The 22,944-nt window shown below is 39.1% G+C and overlaps 2 protein-coding genes across 4 annotated transcripts; one reads left to right on the top strand and one right to left on the bottom strand.

Moving 5' to 3' along the window:
* Positions 1 to 271: 271 nt before the first annotated feature.
* dnajb9a (DnaJ heat shock protein family (Hsp40) member B9a) lies at positions 272 to 3,145 on the bottom strand. The gene is made up of 4 exons (XM_077596375.1): positions 2,962 to 3,145; positions 2,611 to 2,839; positions 972 to 1,388; positions 272 to 891 (listed from the first exon to the last, which is right to left on the bottom strand). The coding sequence occupies exons 2-3, from the start codon at positions 2,825 to 2,827 to the stop codon at positions 988 to 990; spliced, it is 618 nt and encodes a 205-aa protein (XP_077452501.1). The 5' UTR covers positions 2,828 to 2,839; positions 2,962 to 3,145; the 3' UTR covers positions 272 to 891; positions 972 to 987.
* A 540-nt stretch (positions 3,146 to 3,685) lies between these two features.
* On the top strand, positions 3,686 to 22,681 carry LOC144071520 (calcium-independent phospholipase A2-gamma). Of its 3 annotated transcripts, XM_077596710.1 has the most exons (11): positions 3,686 to 3,741; positions 3,772 to 3,837; positions 4,100 to 5,255; positions 6,162 to 6,311; positions 6,390 to 6,541; positions 7,571 to 7,665; positions 8,522 to 8,693; positions 9,422 to 9,479; positions 9,621 to 9,815; positions 17,009 to 17,207; positions 19,973 to 22,681. In XM_077596710.1, exons 3-11 carry the CDS (start codon positions 4,167 to 4,169, stop codon positions 20,233 to 20,235), a joined length of 2,373 nt encoding a protein of 790 aa, XP_077452836.1. In that variant the 5' UTR covers positions 3,686 to 3,741; positions 3,772 to 3,837; positions 4,100 to 4,166; the 3' UTR covers positions 20,236 to 22,681. The 3 variants fall into 3 exon arrangements, with proteins under 3 accessions (XP_077452836.1, XP_077452838.1, XP_077452837.1); XM_077596712.1 differs by lacking the exon at positions 3,686 to 3,741 and having other exon boundaries at positions 3,771 to 3,837; positions 4,267 to 5,255; XM_077596711.1 differs by lacking the exons at positions 3,686 to 3,741; positions 3,772 to 3,837 and having other exon boundaries at positions 3,853 to 5,255.
* The last annotated feature ends 263 nt before the right edge of the window (positions 22,682 to 22,944 follow it).

The following is a 22,944-nucleotide window of genomic DNA, read 5'->3' as shown; positions in this document are numbered from 1 at the left end:
AATTTTATCACTGCAAACGCCACCTTTACCTGAAACTTTGGCGGAAACTTTCCACCTCTGAGTATACAAATGTATCTTTTCAGTTCATTAAAAAATAAAAAATAAATCTATTCTCTACCAGTACAGTTTATATTGCATCTAGGACAGGGTTGGGCAAACTTTTCGGCCCGGGGCCCACATTGACTTTAAACATTTGACAGACGGGCCGGGTCAGCACAAGATACGATACATATAAAAAAACTGTATCCGTTAACAGTAAATATGAAACAGAAACAGAAAAAAGGACTAAAGTATGAACATACTCATCACTCATCTGGGATTTATGGGGTGCTTTCTTGGTTTTCATCAGACTAAAGGTCTGTTCACACATATTTAGAGCCAAATAACACCAGAATCCTCTGTGCCATCTTCTGGATGTTTGGAAATTTGGCTGCACTTAATGAAGCCTAAAACTCAGAGACTTTCAGGGAGTTGAACTTGTCACATTGGAGATCAATCAGTTCCAACTGCAACTCTTGTGGAACCATTTCCGGGTCTTGTGAGAAAGGATATGACACCAGCTGTATTTTTTCACATGCGGGGGCCTCTTTTAACGCAACCAGTGTGGGGAAATGAGCAAATGACTAGTCTGATATTTGCTTGAAAAATAAAACCAGCTTGGTTTTGAAGGTGGAAGGTTTGCTTGCATTTCATGCACAAACTGTTTTTTCTCTTGTTGCTTCACATTCAGCTCATTCATGTGTGTCACGATGTCCACAGTAAAAGTGAAATGTTCACAAATGTGTCAGTATTCTCAAGGAGCTCCAATAACAAACTCATCTCCTGTTTGAACTCCCACATACATTTACATACTTTTACTAGACTAGTGCGCTACCTATCAGGGAAACGGGGGTATTGCAGGGAAATGAAAGAGGTCATTGATTTTTACTATCATTTGGACAACGTCGGCGGGCCGGATTAAAAAGCCGTAGTTTGCCCATGTCTGATCTAGGACGCAGTGCAGTCTGTGTAAGTGGTAACCATATTCCCTCTACGTTGCGTCACTGTTCTACAGTGCTGTTTGGAGGCCGTGCCGAAGACACCTTGCGTGTGCGCGGGGTGCCGGTGGAAGGCAAACATCTTCTCCACCTTGTCAAACACATCTCCAAAGACGGCCGAACCTTGAAATTGCCTTCCGTGTCGGCCATGGGATTCTCTTTCCGAATGTTGCCTGCGTCGAGCGTGTCTGCTGTTGTGGCCGTACGCGTCAAAGTCCTTCAAGATGTCCTCAAACTTGAAGCTGAAAGGTTGGTGCACATTTGCTCGTTTTTGCCTCCCACCTGTGAAATAAGAAGCGCCATCTCGCTCGTACTCGCGTCTTCTCGTTGTGTCAGATAATGTTTCGTAAGCTGCAATGAAATAAAAATTATTATATCAATTATTGCAGACGTACAGATTTCGTTTGTGTTGTGCGTATCAAATAATTGTTCGGTATTCTTCAGAATCATAACAAGCACTGATAAACAGGTTTTTCTAAATTTGTTTTTTTACTTTATTTTGACTGTAGTGGAGGTTGACTATTCATTCATAAGGAGTTTTAATGAAAAAATATGTTTGCAAAAATACTCACGTTCACATAATTCAATGCAATAGATTAATTTGCTTCTTTTCAGCAAGATTTCTATTAAAAATAAATTTGCATCGGCAACAAATATCTCCACAAAAATTGACAATTCAACTGTATTGTCTATGCCAAGGGTGTCAAACTCGGGTTGGTTCGCAGGCCACATTGACGTCAATGTTTTAGATCTAATATCTAGATTTTTTTTTGATTTTTCTAAATTGGATTAAAAGAACTGGATCAAAAGCCCTAAATAGTCAGTTTTTATAGATCTAAAACAATGCTAATTTGAGCTTTTTTTTCTTAGTAATGGAAATGTCTTTTAATCATGTTTTTTATAAGTGGAAAACGGAAAATATTTGTATATTTATTTTTAGATTTTACAAATTGCTTTTTGAACTAAAAACACAAAAGAAAAAAAAAGTATTAAAACAATTGCAATGATTGATTTTATAAAGGGGAAAATCAGGAAATGTAATGTACATCTATAATTATTTGAATTTGATCTATATAGTCCGTTTTTATAGATCTAAAGCAATGTTTATTTAAGCTTTTTTTTTCTTAGTATTGGAAAATGTCTTTTAATCATGTTTTTCATTTCAAATGGAAACAAAATATTTTTTTAAAGTGGAAAACGGAAAATATTTGTATATTTAAACTAAAAACACACAAAAAAATGGATTAAAAAATTGCAATGATTGATTTTATAAAGGGGAAAATCAGTAAATGTAATGTACATCTATAATTATTTGAATTTGATCCTAAAACAGAAAGTCAGCACTCATGATTTACTTTCTCGGGCTGCACAAAATGAGGCGGCGGGCCAGATTTGGCCCCCGGGCCGGCACTTTGACACCTGTGCTCTACACGATGTCAATATCCTCCTTCAAAACAATACATTTCGGTCCTCAAATCAAAGCAAGCCTGTTCGCAACGCTCTTAAAATACCATTAGAAAAACGTCAAAGTGATAGTAGTGGTAGTGAAAGCATGAATCGGATCCACTTGTACCTTCAGCAATTTCCCTAAATGTCACTTCAGCGTCGGGGTGGTTGTTCTTATCGGGATGGAACCTCATGGCAAGCCTGTGAAAAGCTTTTTTAATCTGACGCTCACTGGCGTCTTTGGGCACTCCCAATATGTCGTAGTAGTCCTTCTCGGCCAGAAGCAACTCTGCTATCACCAGGAGGCACACGGCCATCTTTAAAGCAGATTGAGCATTAGCCATGGCTCACCTGCCCTGCACACAAAACACATAAACAATAAGTCGAGTGTTTTAACTGGAAATTATAGACATAACTTGTGACTCGCGATGAATTACGTCGACTCCTACGTGGTTTACACGTGACGTCTCCTTCTCACCTTTAATGGGCGCAAGTGGTAGCCGAGCTTCTAAAGTGCAGTTAATTTCCCACCGACGCTAAACATGACGATGCTAATAAGTGCTCGGAAAGAGCTCTGTTCACTATTTTATGATAAAAGTGATGATGTAGCGTCAAATGGGAGTGACAGGAGAAGGCTCCGTACCCATGGTTGCATTTCTTCTTCGGTTGCTACATTACAAGGATATTTTCGTTTACTTTTAATGGTGATTGAATGGCGTCTGGCATACAACGTATTTACACAGTATCGCCACCAACTGGTATGGAGTAGGGATTTGACTTCTTTTTTTACCGCAATGCACTTTTTGCGTGTCCTGAAATAACCATTTTGTGTTTTATCTATTTATTAAAAATAGCATATATCACTTATTGAATATTGAAAGATGTGTTTACTGTTTTACGCCAATCTCAATTCGATATATATTTTTAAATTGACATTAAGACATTGCTTTACTTTTTTTAGCGAATACTATATTTAATATATCTTTGGTATGTGTTTGTACACTAATATAAATATTCGGTTGCCTTTTTCCCTAATAACAACAAAGTCTAACCCCGACAAATGTGCTTGAATTATGACTACAGTTGTGTTCGTAGTTTCCGGGGGAGAAATCCAGCCAATCCACGTTTCCAATTTTAGGGGGTCAACGGCTAACCAACCAATAGCACGCTTCATCACATGTCACGTGTTTGTTGTTTTTCTTTTCGGGTCGACGTCATATCACTGGAAATCAGGCGTCAGCTCGCGACTCATTGACCGCACTTTTGTCATTTTCGAGGCTATGGTTGGGTGGTGCTCGATAAAGTGAACTTTAAACATTGCCGGCCACCTTGAGACGACGATATAAGCGCTGTGGTATGTTTTGCATTGTTTTGATTTCGTTTGTTGGTCCGGTTAGCTAGCGGCAGGGTCCATCTCACTCTAACCATTCCATAGCCATTTTTTTCCATTTTTCTGAATGAATTTGTTCTTATTTCCAATCTTAGTTCAATTATCATATTATTTATATGGATGTAACGATTGTTTGTCATTCACGTGATTTTTTTTCCCCCTAGGTTAACCATTACCATTGTCTTGTTGTTTAAGTCCCTCCCATTTTTTTGTTGTTCCTCACCAGGGTCTAATGGAAAGGAGTGTAGAGCTAAAATTTCATTGGATGAAATGAACACTTGGCACGGGAAAGGATGAGTCATAAATGGTGTCTCAGTTTCTGGCTGAAACGAAACAGAACGCCTTACCCATGGCGTTCTCGCAAATACACACCCTCACCTTTTTCCTTCTCAGGTACGCGACCCTCTTCATTCAATGTCCAGAACCCTCGCCACATCAATTCGGGCCACCTCAGCCGGAAACACGCCCTCCACCCGCGGCTCCATGCTCAGAAAGCCTGGCTTTACAGAACGAACCAGATCGCCAGGCAGAAACTCCACACGGGTGGCCTACGTTTGAACACGTCGGCATCGCGCTGGTCTACGGGAATCAGCCAACACATGTCTCGGGTAAAAAACACATTGGACACCGTTTCCAAAGCGGTGACGCGAACGGACCTTCTCTCCAAATTTTCCCGCCTCAAGACTAACGCGTTTGGAAAAAACGCGCCGTCGACACCGGAGTCAAAAGTTGTGGAAATCACTCCCGTTTCTTCCGAGCATCCCTTAAATGCATCACCTTGCTCTTCAAGCGCCACCACGACTTCATCTCCTCCACCTGATGACACCTCACAAGCTAGCATCGCTCCCACGGTGGTGACCGTAGGGGGAGTTCAGAAGGAAAAACGGGGTCGTGTCACCTCAACCGTCGAGCCGGACAAGCCCGACGAGTCATCGGCGGAGAGCGAGAATCTTCCTTCCGACGCCCTTTTCCACCCGAGCAAATTTTCCGTCAACCTGGACGAAACCTACAATTACCTCGCCCATCATATCAATTCCTATTTTGGCAGCAGTACGCATAAAACGGACGCGGAGAGCCGAGATGACGCTTCTCGGGCGCTACAAACGAGTAACCCGCTGGATAATAAGTTAGAAGCTCTTCCCGCATCCCCCAAGAAAGGCATCAGCCATTACTTGTCCTACTCGGCTCCCACGGTGCAAGCTTTTGTGGGGAGCTACATTGCTCCCCTGGTCCCCAAGTTCAGGACGGGTGAGAGCAAAAGCGCCAGCGATGATGTGGTGAAGACGGAGAATTCTGCGGTGAAGCAAATTGAGGCATCTGTCAGCAAAGAGCAGAAAGCGGTAGAAGAGAAAGCCAAGAAACTTCTGGTCCAAAGGGAAAAGGTATGTGCTACTAGCATACCTGTCCACCTGATTCCCTTATTAATTATTGCAATTTCCCTTATTAAGTGATTAAAAAAACACATATGTACTCACATAGGACGCAGGTAAAAGTCTCAAATTTTCTCCAAAGTGGACGGGGTGCCCAATCAGTCGGTGCACTCAATTCAAGATTCTGTAGATGTCGCTGTATGACGCTTTACAAAAAACACGCATGTATTTTCACGACTATATGCATACCTGTCAACCTCTGCCGATAACTGCCCTTATAAATGATTATGATTCCCCTTACAAACCCCCCAAAAACCTTACAAACACCGTACGACTCGTACGACAAATAACAACAAACAAATAAATTGAAAAATCAATAAATAAGTAGTCAATGACATAAGTAGGGAAGTGCACAAATACAGTAATCCCTCATTTATTGCGGTCTTTGTAGACCAGACATGGCCACGATAAACGAAAAACCACGAAGTAGGTCACCCCTATTAAATAAATAAATCTATATATATATATTTACTTCAGTGCTGAGTCCTTACATTTTTATGAACTTAAAAAAATATATATTATTTTTATTGTTTTTTTACTTCAGTGCTGAGTTCTAGTAGCAAGCGGAGGACAGGGGCGTGGCTTCTGCTTGCGAGTTTCAGCGTCGATTTTTATGAACTTAAGAAAAAAAATGTAATTAAAAAAAAATCACCCAGAAAAAAATCTGTGATATAGTGAAGCCGCGACAGTTGAAGCCGTGATATTCGAGGGATTACTGTAACAACAAATGTACTATACACACATGAAATAGGCTTATTTTGGGCCCCACATCTATTCCAATGACAATTTTCCAAATTTGAAATTGAGGGGCTCTTTCTTCTATTTTCTAAATATGATTGGCATTTTTCCATCTTCCAGATCATCGCCAGGGTGAGCGTGGACAACCGGACCCGGGCGCTGGTGCAAGCCCTCCGCAGGGCCACTGACGTCAGGGTCTACATCAGTCGAGTGGAGGACCTCAGCTACCATCTGCTGGAATTTCCCGAGACTTGTGGGATTGCAGTCAAGGTGACTGTTGGAGCGTGTTTGCTCTCCCACCAACAAATAATCACCCGATATGTTTTCCGTGTTGCGCTCGCTGTCCAGGAAAAGGTGATCCCGTGTCTGCTGCGTCTGCAACAAGCCAGCGACCCCGGACTGAGGGAAGCGGTCCGAGAAGCTCTGGCTCTGGTGGGTTACCACAAGCCCGTCAAAGGCCGCGGCATACGCATTCTGTCAATAGATGGCGGAGGCTTAAGGTAAGTCAACTTTTACTCTTCTTTTATTTAGGAAAACATTTACTTCTAGACATTTTAACTTGGGTTATTTCATGAACTCTTATTTTATATACACCTACTTAATAAACAGTGATATTGAACTAATATCCTCCTATATAGAATAGGCTATATGTATGTATATGTGTATATATATATGTATATTTATGTATATCTATACGTGTATGTATATGTATATATGCATATATATATATGTAAATGTGTGTGTATATTTATATGTATATGTAATTGTATATGTATGTATATGTATATTTATGTATATGTGTATATATATGTATGTGTATATATATGTACATCTATATACGTGTATTTATATGTATATATGCATATATATGTGTATATGTGTGTGTGTGTATATATATATATATATATATATATATATATATATATACACACATACATATACACATATATATATATATATGTGTGTATATGTATGTGTATATATATGTGTATGTATGTATATATATATATATATATATATATATATATATATATATATATAAAATGCCGCTTTAAACTAGTGTCTTTTTGTTATATTTACAATACAGCTTGTTACATCCTTTTATCCCCCTCCATGTATTAATAAACAGTGATATTGAATTAATATCCTCCTGTATAAAATATACTAAATAGATACACTGTTGCTTTAAACAGTATTTTTGTTGTTGTTATCTTTAAAGTACAGCTTGTCACGTCCTTTTTTCCCTTATATATTTTAATAAACAGTGAAGTAATATCTTCCTTTATAAAATAGGCTATATATATATATATATATATATATATATATATATATATATAAATATATATATATATATATATATATATATATATATATATATATATATATATATATATATATATAGCCTATATATATATATACTGTGGCTTTAAACTGTACATTGTTATCTTTACAGTACAGCTTGACACTGTTTATGTGCATTTGTAATGACTTTTTCAACCCCCCCTCCTCTCTATTATTGTACTTTCCAGGGGAGTTCTTGCCCTTCAGACTTTGCACAAGTTGGAATGTTTGACTGGCAAACCCATTCACAAACTCTTCGATTACATTTGTGGCGTCAGCACAGGTGCGTTCTATTTGTGGGCCAATGTTGTTGTCCCAAATAACATGGCAATTTAAATACGACCACGAAGGGGTGCTGTAAACAAGCAGAATATATTATGTGAATATATAACGAGATTAAAATTGAACTATAACAAGGTTAAAATCAAAACATGATGAACCTTAAATGCTACATTTTAAGATTCAAATTGTGTAACAGTCATTTTGTTGCTTATTTTCTTTTTGTTTAATTTCTAGGGCATCATCTAGGGCGATGCAAAGTATGCATGAGCATATTTTTTTTTAGTAAACCTGTGAGATTTAAGTCATATTTGGAGAAAAGTCATAAAATGATGCGATTAAAATCATAACATGACTTATTTTTTGCATCACTTCAACCGGAAGTTGTTCAAGGTCCGCAGACATCCACTTTTGGTGACATTAGTGTGAACAAATGACTTTTTGGAATCATTTTGGAGCTTTATGGGATTCCTGCTGATAAAACTTTGATGAGAATGACTATTGTTAATATAAGCATCATAGTTTTAAATGAAAAGATTTTCAGATTGAGATTTTTTCAATGCAAAAAAAGTGCCGCAGCTCAAAAACATCTGCTATAAACAACCCGTACACTTCATTCTCTTGAGTTCATCTTATTTGCCGGAGCAGCAGCATTTTTAATATTCAATTTATCCTCCAGATTGGCCTCTAATCACCAACACAAGCCTGCATGAGTTCCAAATATCCATCTGGCTCACAGCTGCTCTTTATTTATTTTTTGTTTTTTTTTAAATCACAAACAAATTTCAGTGCAATGTATACGTCCACACATGATCAGAAGGTGGAATAATTAATTGTTCTTATCTGCTTTTTCATGGAAGGTGCAATCCTGGGGTTCATGCTGGGAATTTTCCAGCTCCCGCCGGGCGACTGTGACGATCTTTACCGCAAGCTGGGCTCGGACGTTTTCAAGCAGAATGTCATCGTTGGCACGGTGAAGATGGGCTGGAGCCACGCCTTCTACGACAGCGAAGCTTGGGAGGCCATGCTCAAGTTAGTGCGCGCCGTCCGTCTTGATGGGAGGAGCTATGGGATCATTGTGGTCACCCTTTAGCAATTTGACTGTACGGTCGTACCTCTACTTACCAAATGAATTGGTTCCAGATTTTTTTTCCTAACTTGACATTTTCGTAAGTAGAAGTGTACTTTATATGTAAATGCTCTCATTCTTTCCACCGTCCTCACAAAACTACCAACTAAACCCCTTTAAAATGGGTCAATGTGTCACAATTTTGTATGAAAAATGTGAGGAAACACACAAAAATGCGAGAAAATTATAAGGAAATGATTTATGAATGTCTTAAAATGAATAAAACGTGAAACGCTGCCATTATTATGGGAAAAGTAATATTATATTATAATAATAATTGTCGGCAAGAGCTTGTTCTACCATTTTTGGGGGATTTTGTAACTTGGATCTTTTTCGTATCTCGAGTCCCTCATTTGCATATAAATGCCTTTTTGAATGCCTTTGAGGTTATACTTTATGAAATAATTTTGGAACTTTAATCACAGGTGACCCACTTTTACACTCGAGAGTTTTGGAATGATTTCTTCTGGAGGATTTTTAAAGTAAAACTACGCATGGAGGAAGTATAAGTTGGAAATTCTACTGCATTTGTATAATGCTCATAATTTTGTTTATTTTGCTGGACATAACACATGATAAAATTGATGCCGATATACCCAAAAAGTGTTTTTTTCACCCCCTCCTGTTACAGAGAGAAAATGGGTTCCCACCTCCTTGTCGAGACTTCCAGAAACCCGGATTGTCCAAAAGTGAGTTCTTGTCGTTCTTAACAAATTGGAGAAATCCTTATTAAACCGTGTCGTACATTGAAATGAGCTTTCATTTATTCTTACATGCGGCAATTTTTTTTAAACCTTTTCCTTGTGGATTATTCCGCTCCTCTCCACCAGGTGGCTGCAGTGAGCGCAATCGTAAACCGAGGCACCCCCCTGAAGGCCTACGTGTTCAGGAATTACAACCTGCTGCCGGGGGTGCGTTCCCACTACCTCGGGGGCTGTCAGCACCAGCTCTGGCAGGCCATCCGAGCCACCTCGGCGGCGCCCGGGTACTTCCAGGAGTTCCCCCTGGGGAGTGACCTCCATCAGGTCAGTCCGCAAACACGCTTCACGCTTCGCCGCCTAGTTTGATGGAGGCGAGCGTCGTCCGCCTCGGAGAGGAACGGCTTTGTTTTTCTTGGGTGTTGCAGATCTGCACTTGTATTCCTGTTACCGTTTAACGCAGGGGTGTCAAACTCATTTGGCATGGTGGGCCACATACGGCCTAGGGAGATGTCAAGTGGGCCGGACCATTAAAATGACACCATGCTCTGCTATAAATAACCAAAATATCATGTCTTTCCTTTGTTTTGGTGTAAAGAAGCACAAGAACATTAGGAAAATATTGAAATGGAATGAACTATCCTTTTACAAAACATTTCATGAAACACCTCATATTTCCTTAGACAAATGTGCAATTGACTTTTATCATTCACAAATATGCATTGCAACTGATCCCACTGATTGTACAAAGGCACAAAACTTTAATTGGTACTGAAAAATATAGTAATGCACTTTAAGATTAAATGAGACTTTTAAAGAAAGGAATTTTTAAACCACTTACACATACGCATATAAAATCTAAATGTAATCCCTGCGTGCACCTTACAAACTAAGGAGAGTGATTTGAAATGTGTAATGAAGAAAGTGTCTGTCTCAGTGATGCGGCTTGTCTTCTACTCTGATGGAAAGAGTGCGCCCCTTAGCGGATAATCCATGAATTGCAGCGAATTAAAAATATTAATTCCATGTCTTTTATGCATTTTTTTCCACTTTCAAATTATCCTGCGGGCCTGATCGAACCTCCTTGGGGGCCGGTTCCGGCCCGCGGGCCGTATGTTTGACACCCCTGGTTTAACGGATCGATATACATAATGCCACTCTGCGGGGTAATTGCTTAGTCAGAGAAGCGAAAAGTGCATGAGTAAGACACCTTAGTAAAGCCGGAACGTTGCGCTAACGGGAGACTGTTGTGCTGCTCCATCCGTTTGATGTCTTTTGATTTTGATGGCGTCGGGCGGAGACGTCAGCGTCTCCTTGGCTCGACTTTCAGGGAACAGATGTTCGGCGCACTCCATGAAATATTTCAATACATCAACGGGAATATTTCTGGTGCTTCTGAATTGAGTTGTGTAGGTGAAACGAGTAAAAAATAGTGGCGTGATGACAACACACCGTTCATTCATTTTCTGTACCGCGTTAAGTTAGAACACTGGTGTCAAAGTGGCGGCCCGGGGGCCAAATCTGGCCCGCTGCATCATTTTGTGCGGCCCGGGAAAGTAAATGATGAATGCCGACTTTCTGTTTTAGGATCAAATTCAAATGAAGATTATATAGATGTATATTACATTTCCTGATTTTCCCCTTTTTATAATCAATCATTGCAATATTTTCAATCCAATTTTTTTCTTTTGTGTTTTTAGTTCAAAAAGCATTTTGTAAAATCTAAAAATAAATATACAAATATTTTCCGTTTTCCACTTTAAAAAAATATTTTGTTTCCATTTGAAATAAAAAACATGATTAAAAGACATTTTCCAATACTAAGAAAAAAAAAAGCTAAAATAAACATTGCTTTAGATCTATAAAAACGGACTATTTAGGGCTTTTGATCCAGTTCATTTAATCCAATTAAAAATATATATATCTAGATATTAGATCTAAAATGGTCCGGCCCACATGAAATGGCGTTGGCGTTAATGCGGCCCGCGAACCAACCCAAGTTTGACACCCTTGGGTTAGAACTTTATTTCATCCCGTATGTGGGAGGATATCGGAGTCCCCGGAAGAAACCCACGCAGGCCCAGGGAGAACAAGGCAAACTAGACTGTAGAAGCTGGACAGGGTAGGTAGGGGCAATTGATGATCTTTTGGGCTGTGTATATCATCCTCTGCAGTCTTTTCCTGTCGACTTTTGTGCAGCTTAAGTGCCACACTGACACAGCAAAATGTACAAATCTACTGCTTGCCCCATAAAATGGTGACTTCTGGAGCACAAATGGAAAAGAATGGTTAGAACACAGCATTTTTTTGGGTGAGGACAGTCAAAACATTCCAGTTTTTTCAAGTTCACTTTAGTAGACTGTCATGGTATTTAAATGGCTGACTCCGGAAACATCCCGTGGAAAACTGGGGGGATCTGCATTACCCGGTAAAGTCGCCCAAATAGGAAATAGCGGCGTATAAATGTCACCACATCATGAATTTTGTACTCTGACAAACCCAAAGTCAAGTTTCGGGCGCAAAACGCCCACCGGTCGGAATGTATGCCAATGAAATGCGAGCGCGACGTGCCATCTTTCTGATGTCATCGTTCCCATCTGACAAGGGAGTCATCTCACAGTTTTCAACCCACATCCACAAAAGTCGTCCACTTCATTCAGGAGACGACAATTAGCCTTTTGTTAGCGTGGAAAGGGTTGTCCAAAAATGCGCCTGAAGAGATGAGGCAACGTTTCGTCTGATGCTCCTAGAAATGTTGGATTTCTTCTGCTGGCAGGGAATCACTGGGAGGATTTTTAGAACTGTAAGCATTGGCATTTTGGAGCAGAAAGGCTATTTGTCCAATTTGTCTCAAAGCCAGAGAAAAAGTTAAAGGCTTCCTGGCAGCGAATGACAAAGAAATGCACGATTTGAGAAGTTACGCAATAGACGTGACGGTCTCCGGGGAATGACGAGGGGCGGTCCTTGACTTTTTTCACGGTAACGCGCTCGTAACATAACATCAACAAACTTAAATGAACTTGGATGACAAAAAACAATCAAAGTCTGGTAAATTTGGAGCTTTTCTTTAGCCTAATAATGACTAGGGCATTAAGTATGACTAAATAGTCATTCGCAGTTTGTATTTAGGGAATTTCAGCAACCATTTAAATGGTAATTATCACTTACCTTATGGGCGACCAAAAGACCGGCGACAAAAAGATCGGGGACCAAAAGACCGGCGACCAATCGACCGTGTACCGGAAAAACAAAGGCAGGCTACTCCTAACAGTATTAATATGCACGTACGTCTTCCGCCTGGCAATTGGAGTGAAATTGCCCAGGAGACAGTGGAAATCAAAGTGATGTTTAGTGGTGTAAAGTCCACTAATTTGGACGTAACACCTCTAGGGAATCGAGTTGTAGCGCTAGCACGCCGGCCGGTGCTGATTCATTGCAGTTTATAATCGTCTAGCCGTGGGATTGCTGGGATACGGACTGTGTGGTCCTTCATTTGGCTGGGAAAGGACAGTCAATCTTAAATGCTCTCAATGTCCATCACCCCCAGATCAGTCTGGTCCAGTCTTTTGTCAGTCGGGGTGGGGCTGGGTCGAACCCCACGCTGACCTTTCGGACCCCGTGAGATCCAAAAGGGAAGGCAGAGAAAGCTTCAGTGTCATCAGATCATTTGCCGTGAAGACCCCTTGACCCGGATTGACTGACATTTTTGAAACGGCGCTTCCAACACTGACGACATTGTCGCACTTGTCTTTTTTTTTGCTAATCGGAAGGAGCTTCACGCTGTCTCGCCGTCTTCTGCGGTCCAACGGAGCGATGATTTACTTAATAAAAACGCACGATAAATGCCGTTTTCGCCACGAAGGGGTCCGATTTCGATAACGAGATTCCGCCGCCGGCGTAATTCTATTCGTTGAGGAATTGAATATTCATCCGATTGGGCATGGCGACGCCATCGGGACTTCTTGACGCTTCCTTGTCGGATGAGCGATTGTCGTGTTAGCAAAGGCCGCTATTAAAAGCGTGTCACGGTTCAGCTTCGACAAGATCGCCCGAGGCGATTTGGAATGACGACAGATGCGATTTGAACGCCACGCCAGATGCGTTTTAGCGGCGTAGACTTTTGTTTTATTGATTCCCCGAGTGGCGCTTGCATTTCTTGACTCAGGGACTTCACAAAAGGGGTTACGAACCTTGACTTATTGGATTTATTTGTTGCTAAATTATACCTGTTCAGGTCCAAAAATCCCAGAAACGGTCGCGTTTCTGTCTAGACCAGGGGTAGGGAACCTATGGCTCGGGAGCCACATGTGGCTCTTTTGATGGTTGCATATGGCTCTGAGCTAAAATATGGAAACCGGTGGTGAGAGAGCCGAGTCCCGAATGCACCAATAGGAACGTTACATCGGCACTGTGGCATTGACTTTTTTTTTCATTAGAGTCTTTTGCATCTATTCTCTCATTGTTACTCATTGATATTCATTGATTAGCAACAGCGTAACAATGTTGTCAAAAAAATTCAAAGACTTTTTGTACTTTAAAAGTGGTAAAATGACTAAAAAATTGGCACATTTTCATGTATTTTGACTTTTACATTGTGAGTATGGCTCTCAGGGAATAACATTTGAAAATAGTAATTAAACCCTTGGTATAGATGTATATTAAATTTCCTGATTTTCCCCCTTTTAAATCAATCATTGTCATTTTTAATCAATTTTTTCTGTGTGTTTAGTTCAAAAATCATTTTGTAAAATCTAAAAATATATTTTAAAAAAGCTAAAATAAACATTGTTTTAGATCTATAAAAAAACAGAATATTCAGGGCTTTTAATCCAGTTGTTTTAATCCATGTATAAACAAAATCTAAATATTATATCTAAAATGGTCCGGCCCACGTGAAATCAAGTTAAAGCGGCCCGCGAACCATGACCGTGAAAAATAACCACCAAGCCTCGAAAGGTCGGAAGAAACGTTCTTAATTAAAAGCCAACGAACGACACAGCTGGGCGAGCGAATGGCGTGTCGTCCAATTGGGGCTCACGGGGAGAATCTTGTCTTTAATAGGCTAACTGTCCTTGGACAAAGTGTGGAAAGAGAGAAGCCATAACGAGAGCCTCACAGTTAAAGTCAGTGAGTTTGAAAATGCACACACAGTGGAGCAAGAGATAAGAAAAAGTGCTGAGTTTCTCTTTGGCTTTTCTGCGTCTTCCAATACTTCTTCCCTCGTTTGGGATTAATGTCTAAATGTGCCAGCATCCCAAATGGCGCATCTTTGCCCAAGCAGTTCTTTCACTTTTACCGCTTACCATATTTTCTGGCATATACGTCATATTTGTCACTCAAAAAAATGGATGACCGAATCGAGGGTACGGCTTATATTCGCATAAATCAGACTTGACATGCACGAAACTGCATGGTGAAAAAAAGACGAAATAACACAAGACAATGCGACCGATATGGTCATTTATTTCAAAATAGAGAAAAGATTAACAAATAAAACACAAATCAAAATTAATTTTGACGTCTATGAAGGAAATTCAAGAAAAAAACAAACCATATCTTGCGTAAAATGTGAAAAAACTCACTTGTCTGCCATTGCTCGCTCAGGGCGCCGCCATCTTACCTTTGGATCACAAACTAGCCCACTACGGACACACTTCCTGGTTGTACTGCTCACATGACTTCCTTTTGAATTTGTCTACGTGCAGGAAACACCCTTTTGGAATGTGCAATTAATTTATTCAGTATATCAGAAATACCACATGCGATGATTCTTTTTCAAGATTTTCCCTTCAAAGTAACCCATTCGTACTCCCTATTAAAACCATGAAAATGGAGGTGAAAATTGTCAATCAGGGGGCGGCTTATACGAGGGAAATTCTCAAATTCAACCATTTTAAGGCAATTTCAAGGCTACGGCTTATACGCAGAGACGACTAATATCTGAGAAAATACGGTACATGTCAGCACGTGGTGTTGTTCTAAACGGGACTCTCGATTCACTTGCAGTACCACTTTCGACCTCCAAAAGCCTTTGAACCTTTGCCTTGCCGTCGGCCGTCATTACCCCGTGCGGCCCCCAGGGGGAATTGCCACGTACCAACTCCCCCGATAGTCCTTTGAATCCATGCGACATCTGCTCTGAGAGGCAAAAAAATGACATTATTATTTCCTGGAAGAGCATGAAGTTGCAATTTAATGTCACAGCCTTGTAAACAAGCCCCCACCCCATATACCTCGACCGTGCCCCCCCCTACTAACCCAACCAGGCGTCATTAATGAGGACTTGGCCCCGTGTTTTTGATCCAGCAGCAAAGCCCGCAGTCCCGTAGGCTCATGCCTATTCATCAATCCCCACCGTGTCCCCAGTCGTGGCACCCCCAATCCCCCCCAGATCCCCCCCGAATAGCCCTAGGTGGAATATGGATTCAAAGCAAAAGCACTGTTAGGCGGATGTTCGATTTCAAAAGCAGGCGGATGGAAGCTGAGAGCCGGAGAAGTCAAACAATTATATCATGGCGTGCTTTGTCATTTGTCGGAACGGCGCCGGAGCCTCATCGATTTTTTTTTTCATTTTGTTCACGTAGATCAAAACTGCCGAAGTCACTTTTGTCGTCGTTTCGCTTTCATCCGATGTGTCTTCCAATTAGGCTTTCAAAATGAATCGATGAATTCATTTTCGGCTTTTCCCATCGTGATAATCGATAGATCATTTTTGGACATTCATATTGGAATAAATATTCTTTTTGAGTTTCTAAATAGTCAATACAGTAATCCCTTGTTTTTCAAGGATAATGTAGACCAGACATGGCCGCGATAAACGAAAAACCGCGAAGTAGGGTCAGCCCAATTTTATATATATATATATATATATATAATATATGTATATATATACATATATATATAATATATATGTATATATATACATATATATATAATATATATTTATATATATATATATATATATATATATATATATATATATATATAATAATCGCGTTTTATTCTCTGGGGGCAATTTTTAATATATATTTTTTAAATTCATAAAAATGTGAAAATCCACACTTGCTACTAGTGCTTAGCACTGAAGAAAAAAAAAAATATATATATATATATAATATATATATTTATATATATATTATATATAATATATATATTTATATATATATTATATATAATATATATATTTATATATATATATTATATATAATATATATATTTTTTCTTCAGTGCTAAGTACTAGTAGCAAGTGTGGATTTTCACATTTTTATGAATTTAAAAAATATATATATTAAAAAAAAATACCCCCAGAGAATAAAACGCGATGTAGTGAATCCGCGATATTCGAGGGATTACTGTGTTGCGTTTTGAAAAATGTGTCTATTCACAGTGTAAAATAAAAGGAACAAGAGGAAACATTTTCGATATAATATTTAGATATTGTTTTAAAAAATGAAATGATGTGCTGGAAGTGCACCGGTTGTCATGTAGCATCTTGTTTGTCATGGTATTTGTGCGCATAGGATGGAGGTCTGCTCATCAACAACCCCACGGCTCTGGCCATCCACGAGAGCAAGTGTCTGTGGCCCAACGTGCCCCTGGACTGCGTGGTTTCCGTGGGCACGGGTCGCCTGGAGACGGCGGGCAAGGCCAGCAGCGGCACCTACACCAGTCTCAAAACCAAAATCACCAATGTCATCAGCAGCGCCACAGACACCGAGGGTAAGCTACCACGCTACCGTCACATTCGCTAAAACCTACAGAAAATACTACTCTAACGCTACTATTTTCCATTGTGTGCTAGCGTTCAAAACTAGCAGACCTCAGGCTAGATTGTGGATTTGTTTAAGATACACAATGAATGTTTAGTTTGACAGCAAACTTTCATTGCGAGTGGAATGCAACAGTTTGGAAACCTTTCTTTTTTTTTTTAACTAAGTCACCTGTGTCAAAGTGGCGGCTCGGGGGCCAAATCTGGCCCGCCGCATCATTTTGTGTGGCCCGGGAAAGTAAATCATGAGTGCCGACTTTCTGTTTTAGGATTAAATTAAAATGAAGAGTATAGATGTATATTAAATTTCCTGATTTTCCCCCTTTTAAATCAATCATTGTCATTTTTTAATCCATTTTTTTTTGTTTTTTATTCAAAAATCATTTTGTAAAATCAAAAAATATATTTAAAAAATCTAAAATAAACATAGTTTTAGATCTATAAAAACTGAATATTCAGGGCTTTTAATCCAGTTCTTTTAATCCATTTATATAAAAAAATAATCTAAATATTATATCTAAAATGGTCTGGCCCATTTTTTCTGTGTTTTTCGTTCAAAAATCATTTTGTAAAATCTAAAAATATATTTAAAAAAATCTCAAATAAACATTGTTTTAGATTTATAAAAAAAACGGAATATTCCGGGTTTTTAATCCAGTTCTTTTAATCCATTTATAAAAAAAAATCTAAATATTATATCTAAAATGGTCCGGCCTACATGAGATCTGGTCACCATGAATGTGGCCCCCCAACCACACTGGGTTTGACACCCCTGAACTAGGTCTACAATGTCTTCTGTGTCTGTCTTGCTACTGCAACCAACGAAATTTATCCCAATACGGGATGAAATCAAATTCTAATCTAATTTTCTAAGGAATTGACCAGATTATTTTCACTTTCAGTTTGTGAGAAGTGATTTTCTCATTCTAATACAGACATTTGCTGTTGTAGCTCATGAATCTTCCATGAAAAGCTCCAATTTTCACCTGCAAATTGATAAACCTGCAGCACGTCTCACAAAACGTGTGAGGAATCTCACATTGTGTGCAAAAAAAACAAAACCAGTTTGCACACGACTGCGCGGCGCCTCTATTTGTCGGCCTGTTTTGGCACATTTGGGTCAAAATCAATGCCAATTTTCTTTTAAAAATATGCCCGTCACAGCCATCCGTAAAGTACAACCCATCCTTTGAACCGCAGTAAAGTGAATAATAAGCGCTGTGTCTAGCGTGTATGAGCTTGCGTACATGTCAGGTGTGGCAAATGACAGAAAGATGATCTTTTTCAAGAACTTTGTGTCGTTTTTGGACACCACCAATTTGAAATATAATGACTTTGCGATGACCCTTATGTCCTCCTTTGACCCGACACCCCATTTTTTTATATCACATGGGTGTGGATTCCTCCTCAGTGTGTAAATTTTTTTCTGTGTGCGTGACCTAGATGTTCTTTCTCTACACTTGGTGGCGTGTATTTGGGATTAGCGCCTCTCCCCGGATCCGCTTTTTCAAAAAAAAAAAATATTTGTGAAAACAGCAGATTAAGTGTTGTTTATTACAGCCGCCTCACTCGATTCGACGCGGGGTTGACAAGCTTGCCGCACGATGTTTGTGGATCGTCGGCACTCCTCAGGGCATGCTGCAAATCTCACGGATGTAATGGTGTTTTTGATATTTGATTGCCAAGATAAATGCGTTGTGGCCAAAATGGACGGATTTCAAACTGTCAAATTCTGTTAAAATTGAAGTTTTCTAAGTGGCAGAGTCGTCCGTCAGAGGTAAACGCAACCAAATGTTTGGTTTAAATTTACGTCGCCATCACGTTCAGAAGATTTCGATTAGATTGATTGATTGAACTTTATTTTATCCCGTATTTGGGAAATTGGGCGGCCCGGTGGTGCGAGTGGTTACCGCGTTGGCTTCACAGCTCTGGGGTCCTGGGTTCAAATCCAGGTCATGTTCATCTGTGAGGAGTTTGCATGTTCTCCCCGGCCCCTATTATAGTTTTTTTTTAATTATATATTTTTTATTATTTTATTTAATTATTATTTTTATTATATATTTTTTATTATTTTATTTTATTATTTTTTTTATTTATTTTATTATATATTTTTTATTATTATTCTAAATTATATATTATTTATTATTTTATTTATTTATTATTATTATTTTTTATTTTTATTATATATATATTTTGTGGTTAATAAGTACTTAATCCAGGCTGATGAGTGGTTAGCATATCAGTCTCACAATTCTAGGGTCGAGGGTTCGATCCCAGGTGGGTCCTCAATGTGTGGAGTTTGCATGATCTCGCCTGGGTTGTGTGGGTTTTCTCCGGGGTACTCCGGTTTCCTCCCACATTCCAAAAACATGCATGGTAGGCTAATCGGACACTCTAAATTGCCCCTAGCTGTGATTGGCTGATTCAGGGTGTCCCCCGCCTCTGGCCCGGAGTGCTGGAATAGGCTCCAACACCCCCTGTGACCCTCATGAGGATAAAGCGGTTCAGAAAATGAAATGGCATGAAATGAGAGATTGGTTGAATTCCCTTGGTTGCAGTAGTAAGACCAGTAGCAAGCACAGACACAGCAGAAGACATTGTAGACCTAGTTAAAAAAAACTGGAGCCACACAAATGAAGTCCACCTTGTGCAGACTGAGACTGAGGTTCAATATGCACAATTATTAACAAAGTGCTCCCTTGTCGTTCCTTTCTAGAGGTCCACGCCATGCTGGATGGCTTCCTGCCGGCCGACGCCTACTTCCGCTTCAACCCTCACCTGAGCGAGGACATCTCCATCGACGACAACCGGCAGGAAAAGCTGAACCTGCTGCGAGCCGAGGGCCTGCGCTACCTGGACAGGAACGAGGAGAAGCTACGCAAGGCGGCGCGCATCCTGACCACGGAGAAGAGCTCCGCCCAGAGGTTTGCCGATTGGCTGGGGACACGGGCCCACATGTATGACTCCTTTAAGTTTTAGTCGTGAGAACCAGCACCTTTTCACCTGGCAAATGAAGAACATTTCCTTATTTCTGGCCTACCATCTCACAAATTACACCCGTGTTTCCCAACCACTCAGCCGCGAGATTAAAATTGAACTATTACAAGATTAAAATCAAAATATAATGAAGGTTAAATTATAGATCAGGGGTCGGGAACCTTTTTGACAGAGAGAGCCATAAACAATTCATATTTCTAATGTTATTTCTTTAGAGCCATTTTCGGAATTGAAAAGTAAAAATATATGAAAGTGTAATTTTTATTTTTTTTGTCATTTCATCACTTTTAACGTACAAAAAGTCTCTGATTTGAAAATTATGATTAAAATAGGGGTATAGGTAGTCTCGACACCGCAGTGACGCTCTTGTTAGTGCGTTCGGGACTCAGCTCTCTCACCAATGATTTCCATATTTGACCTCACAGGTTAGTGGAGAGCCATATGTACCCATGGAAAGAGCCACATATGGCTCCCGAGCCATAGGTTCCCTACCCCTGTTATAGATGATTCAAATTGTGAAACCGTCATTTTGTTGCTTATTTTTCTCTAACATGAACCGGAAGTTGTTTGGTTTCTAGGACATCAACTTTTGCCAACGTATTTTTGTTGTTGTTGCGTAATATTATGAGATTTAAGTCATACAATTATGTGATTCAAAACATGACATGACTTATTTATGCATCATTTCAACCAGCAGTTGTTGAAGGTCCGTAGACATCAACTTTTGGTGACATTAGTGTGAACAAATGACATTTTGGAATCATTTTGGAGCTTTATGGGATTCCTGTTGATAAAACTTTGATGAAAATGACTAATGATTAATTAGGCGACAGTTTTTAATCTAAAGATTTTCAGACTGAGATATTTTTCAATGCAAAAAGTGTACCGCGGCTCAAAAAAGTTTGGGAAACACTGTGATAGGGAGCATCCATGCATGAGTTTTACATACCTGTCAATCACTCCCCTTATTAATGATCGTAATTCCCCTTAGTGATAAAAAAACAAAAAGAACGTACAAAAGCAACGCGCCACATATTTACTCACATAGGGCGCAATTAAAAGTCAAATTTTCTCCAAAGTGGATGTGGTGCCCAATCAGTCGGTGCACTAAATAAAAGATTCTGTAGATGTCACTGTATGTTTTTGACTGTCTGGGTACATTGCTTGCTGACACGCTATATTTATATAGTGAAAAGGCGGATTGCATGTTTAAAGCATGACAATATTAGCAGTCAACGATGATGTTTTAATCTGCTACCAGTGACCGAGACGATCCAGATTAGAGCCCAAATGGGTAAAACCAGATCGCTTTTACACAAAAAAAATCATAATTAAGAAAATCCCGGTGCAAAAGTTGTACGCAATTTGAAATGATCTAAAAAAAAAAGTGTAAAATACAGGAAATACGCATAAGTTGACAGCTATGGTTTTCACTCACTTGTATTGAATCGGGTTTATTTCCGGTGCTGCTAAACTGGATGAAACCGGTTAAAACAAAGGGAGATTTTTTTTTTGTTTTAACTATTTTAACCAGTGAACCTTCTACCTAATGTTTTATCTTTATTTTAGCTTTAGATTTTTCTTTTACTGCTTTTTTGCCTCGCTTAAAGAGTGTTTTAACCCCTTTTTTTCAAGGAATACACATTAGAAGAAAAAATTTGGTGCAAAGAAGGAAAGAAAATAGTTTGTTTCCATAGAACTAGGTTAAGGTTACTATTAGTCTGTCTGGTAATCTACATTGAAGGGGGAAAAAAATCACTTTCAACACCAAATTTCTCAGGAAAATCATTTGATTGGTCCAATTCTCGCTATTTGCATCACACAACACTGTAATAAAATGTAAACACGGGTTGAAGGAACGTGTATAGAATGTATCGGGGGGAAAAACACTTATTTTGAGCAAGAAATATTACTGTAAGATGCACAAAATGCAGCTAATGTCATTGACGGTGGACGACAAATGATAACGGCTCGCCCAGAGTTATGTAAATACATATTTTGATTGACTTTTCCGATGCTTGAAAATGAAAATGCACATTTCAGCAGTTGTAAAGAACCACGACGTACCTCACAAATGTTACTTTTAGCCATTGTTTTAAGCTGTTTAAACTGTTTTATGGTGTCTTCTCGGGAAGACAAAGTGTAGAATTTTATCAGTGTTAAATTGTATTTGATTGAGGCATTTTAATGACATTTAAAAAAAAAAGCTTGATTTGGGTTTAATTATGATGCATGAAAGAGTGATTCTGCAGATTTAATTTTAGTCTGCAGAAGGTCCCCATCTTGTGGACTTCATGTTTGTTTAACTAGGTCTACAATGTCTTCTGTGTCTGTATTGCTACTGCAAATGAAATCATGTTGTAATCTAATCAAATATAATCTAATGTTGTGATTCTTCCTAATGAAAATAAGACATTTGATCAGTGAATTCTATCTCTGGATTTTTTTGTTTTCACATCAATTTTAAAAAAAAGCGTGATCATGTGTTTTAATAGAAAATGATATAAAATGGTAAATTACTACTGATGAACATTATGAGTTTTAATAAGTAAATAAGACTAGATACACAATTTAATCGGGAAAAAAAATCCTGTTTTGTGTCGTATTTTATATTTCTAAATGAATTAGATGACACCTCAAACCGCCGCAAAAAAAGAAAGAAAAAAAAGCCTGCTTGTTAGGACTTAATTA

The sequence above is a fragment of the Stigmatopora argus genome, chromosome 3 (genome assembly GCF_051989625.1).
Source record: "Stigmatopora argus isolate UIUO_Sarg chromosome 3, RoL_Sarg_1.0, whole genome shotgun sequence".
NCBI lineage: Eukaryota > Metazoa > Chordata > Actinopteri > Syngnathiformes > Syngnathidae > Stigmatopora > Stigmatopora argus.
This window is presented reverse-complemented; position numbering and strand designations above follow the sequence as displayed.

Coding starts and splice junctions, on each gene's coding strand:
- dnajb9a (XM_077596375.1), bottom strand. CDS start 2,827: ATGGCTAATGCTCAATCTGCTTTAAAGATGGCCGTGTGCCTCCTGGTG. Junction 1,389..2,610: donor ATTTAGGGAAATTGCTGAAG/GTACAAGTGGAT, acceptor ATTTCATTGCAG/CTTACGAAACATTATCTGAC.
- LOC144071520 (XM_077596710.1), top strand. CDS start 4,167: ATGAGTCATAAATGGTGTCTCAGTTTCTGGCTGAAACGAAACAGAACG. Junction 7,666..8,521: donor CATTTGTGGCGTCAGCACAG/GTGCGTTCTATT, acceptor TTTTCATGGAAG/GTGCAATCCTGGGGTTCATG. Junction 9,816..17,008: donor TGGGGAGTGACCTCCATCAG/GTCAGTCCGCAA, acceptor TTGTGCGCATAG/GATGGAGGTCTGCTCATCAA.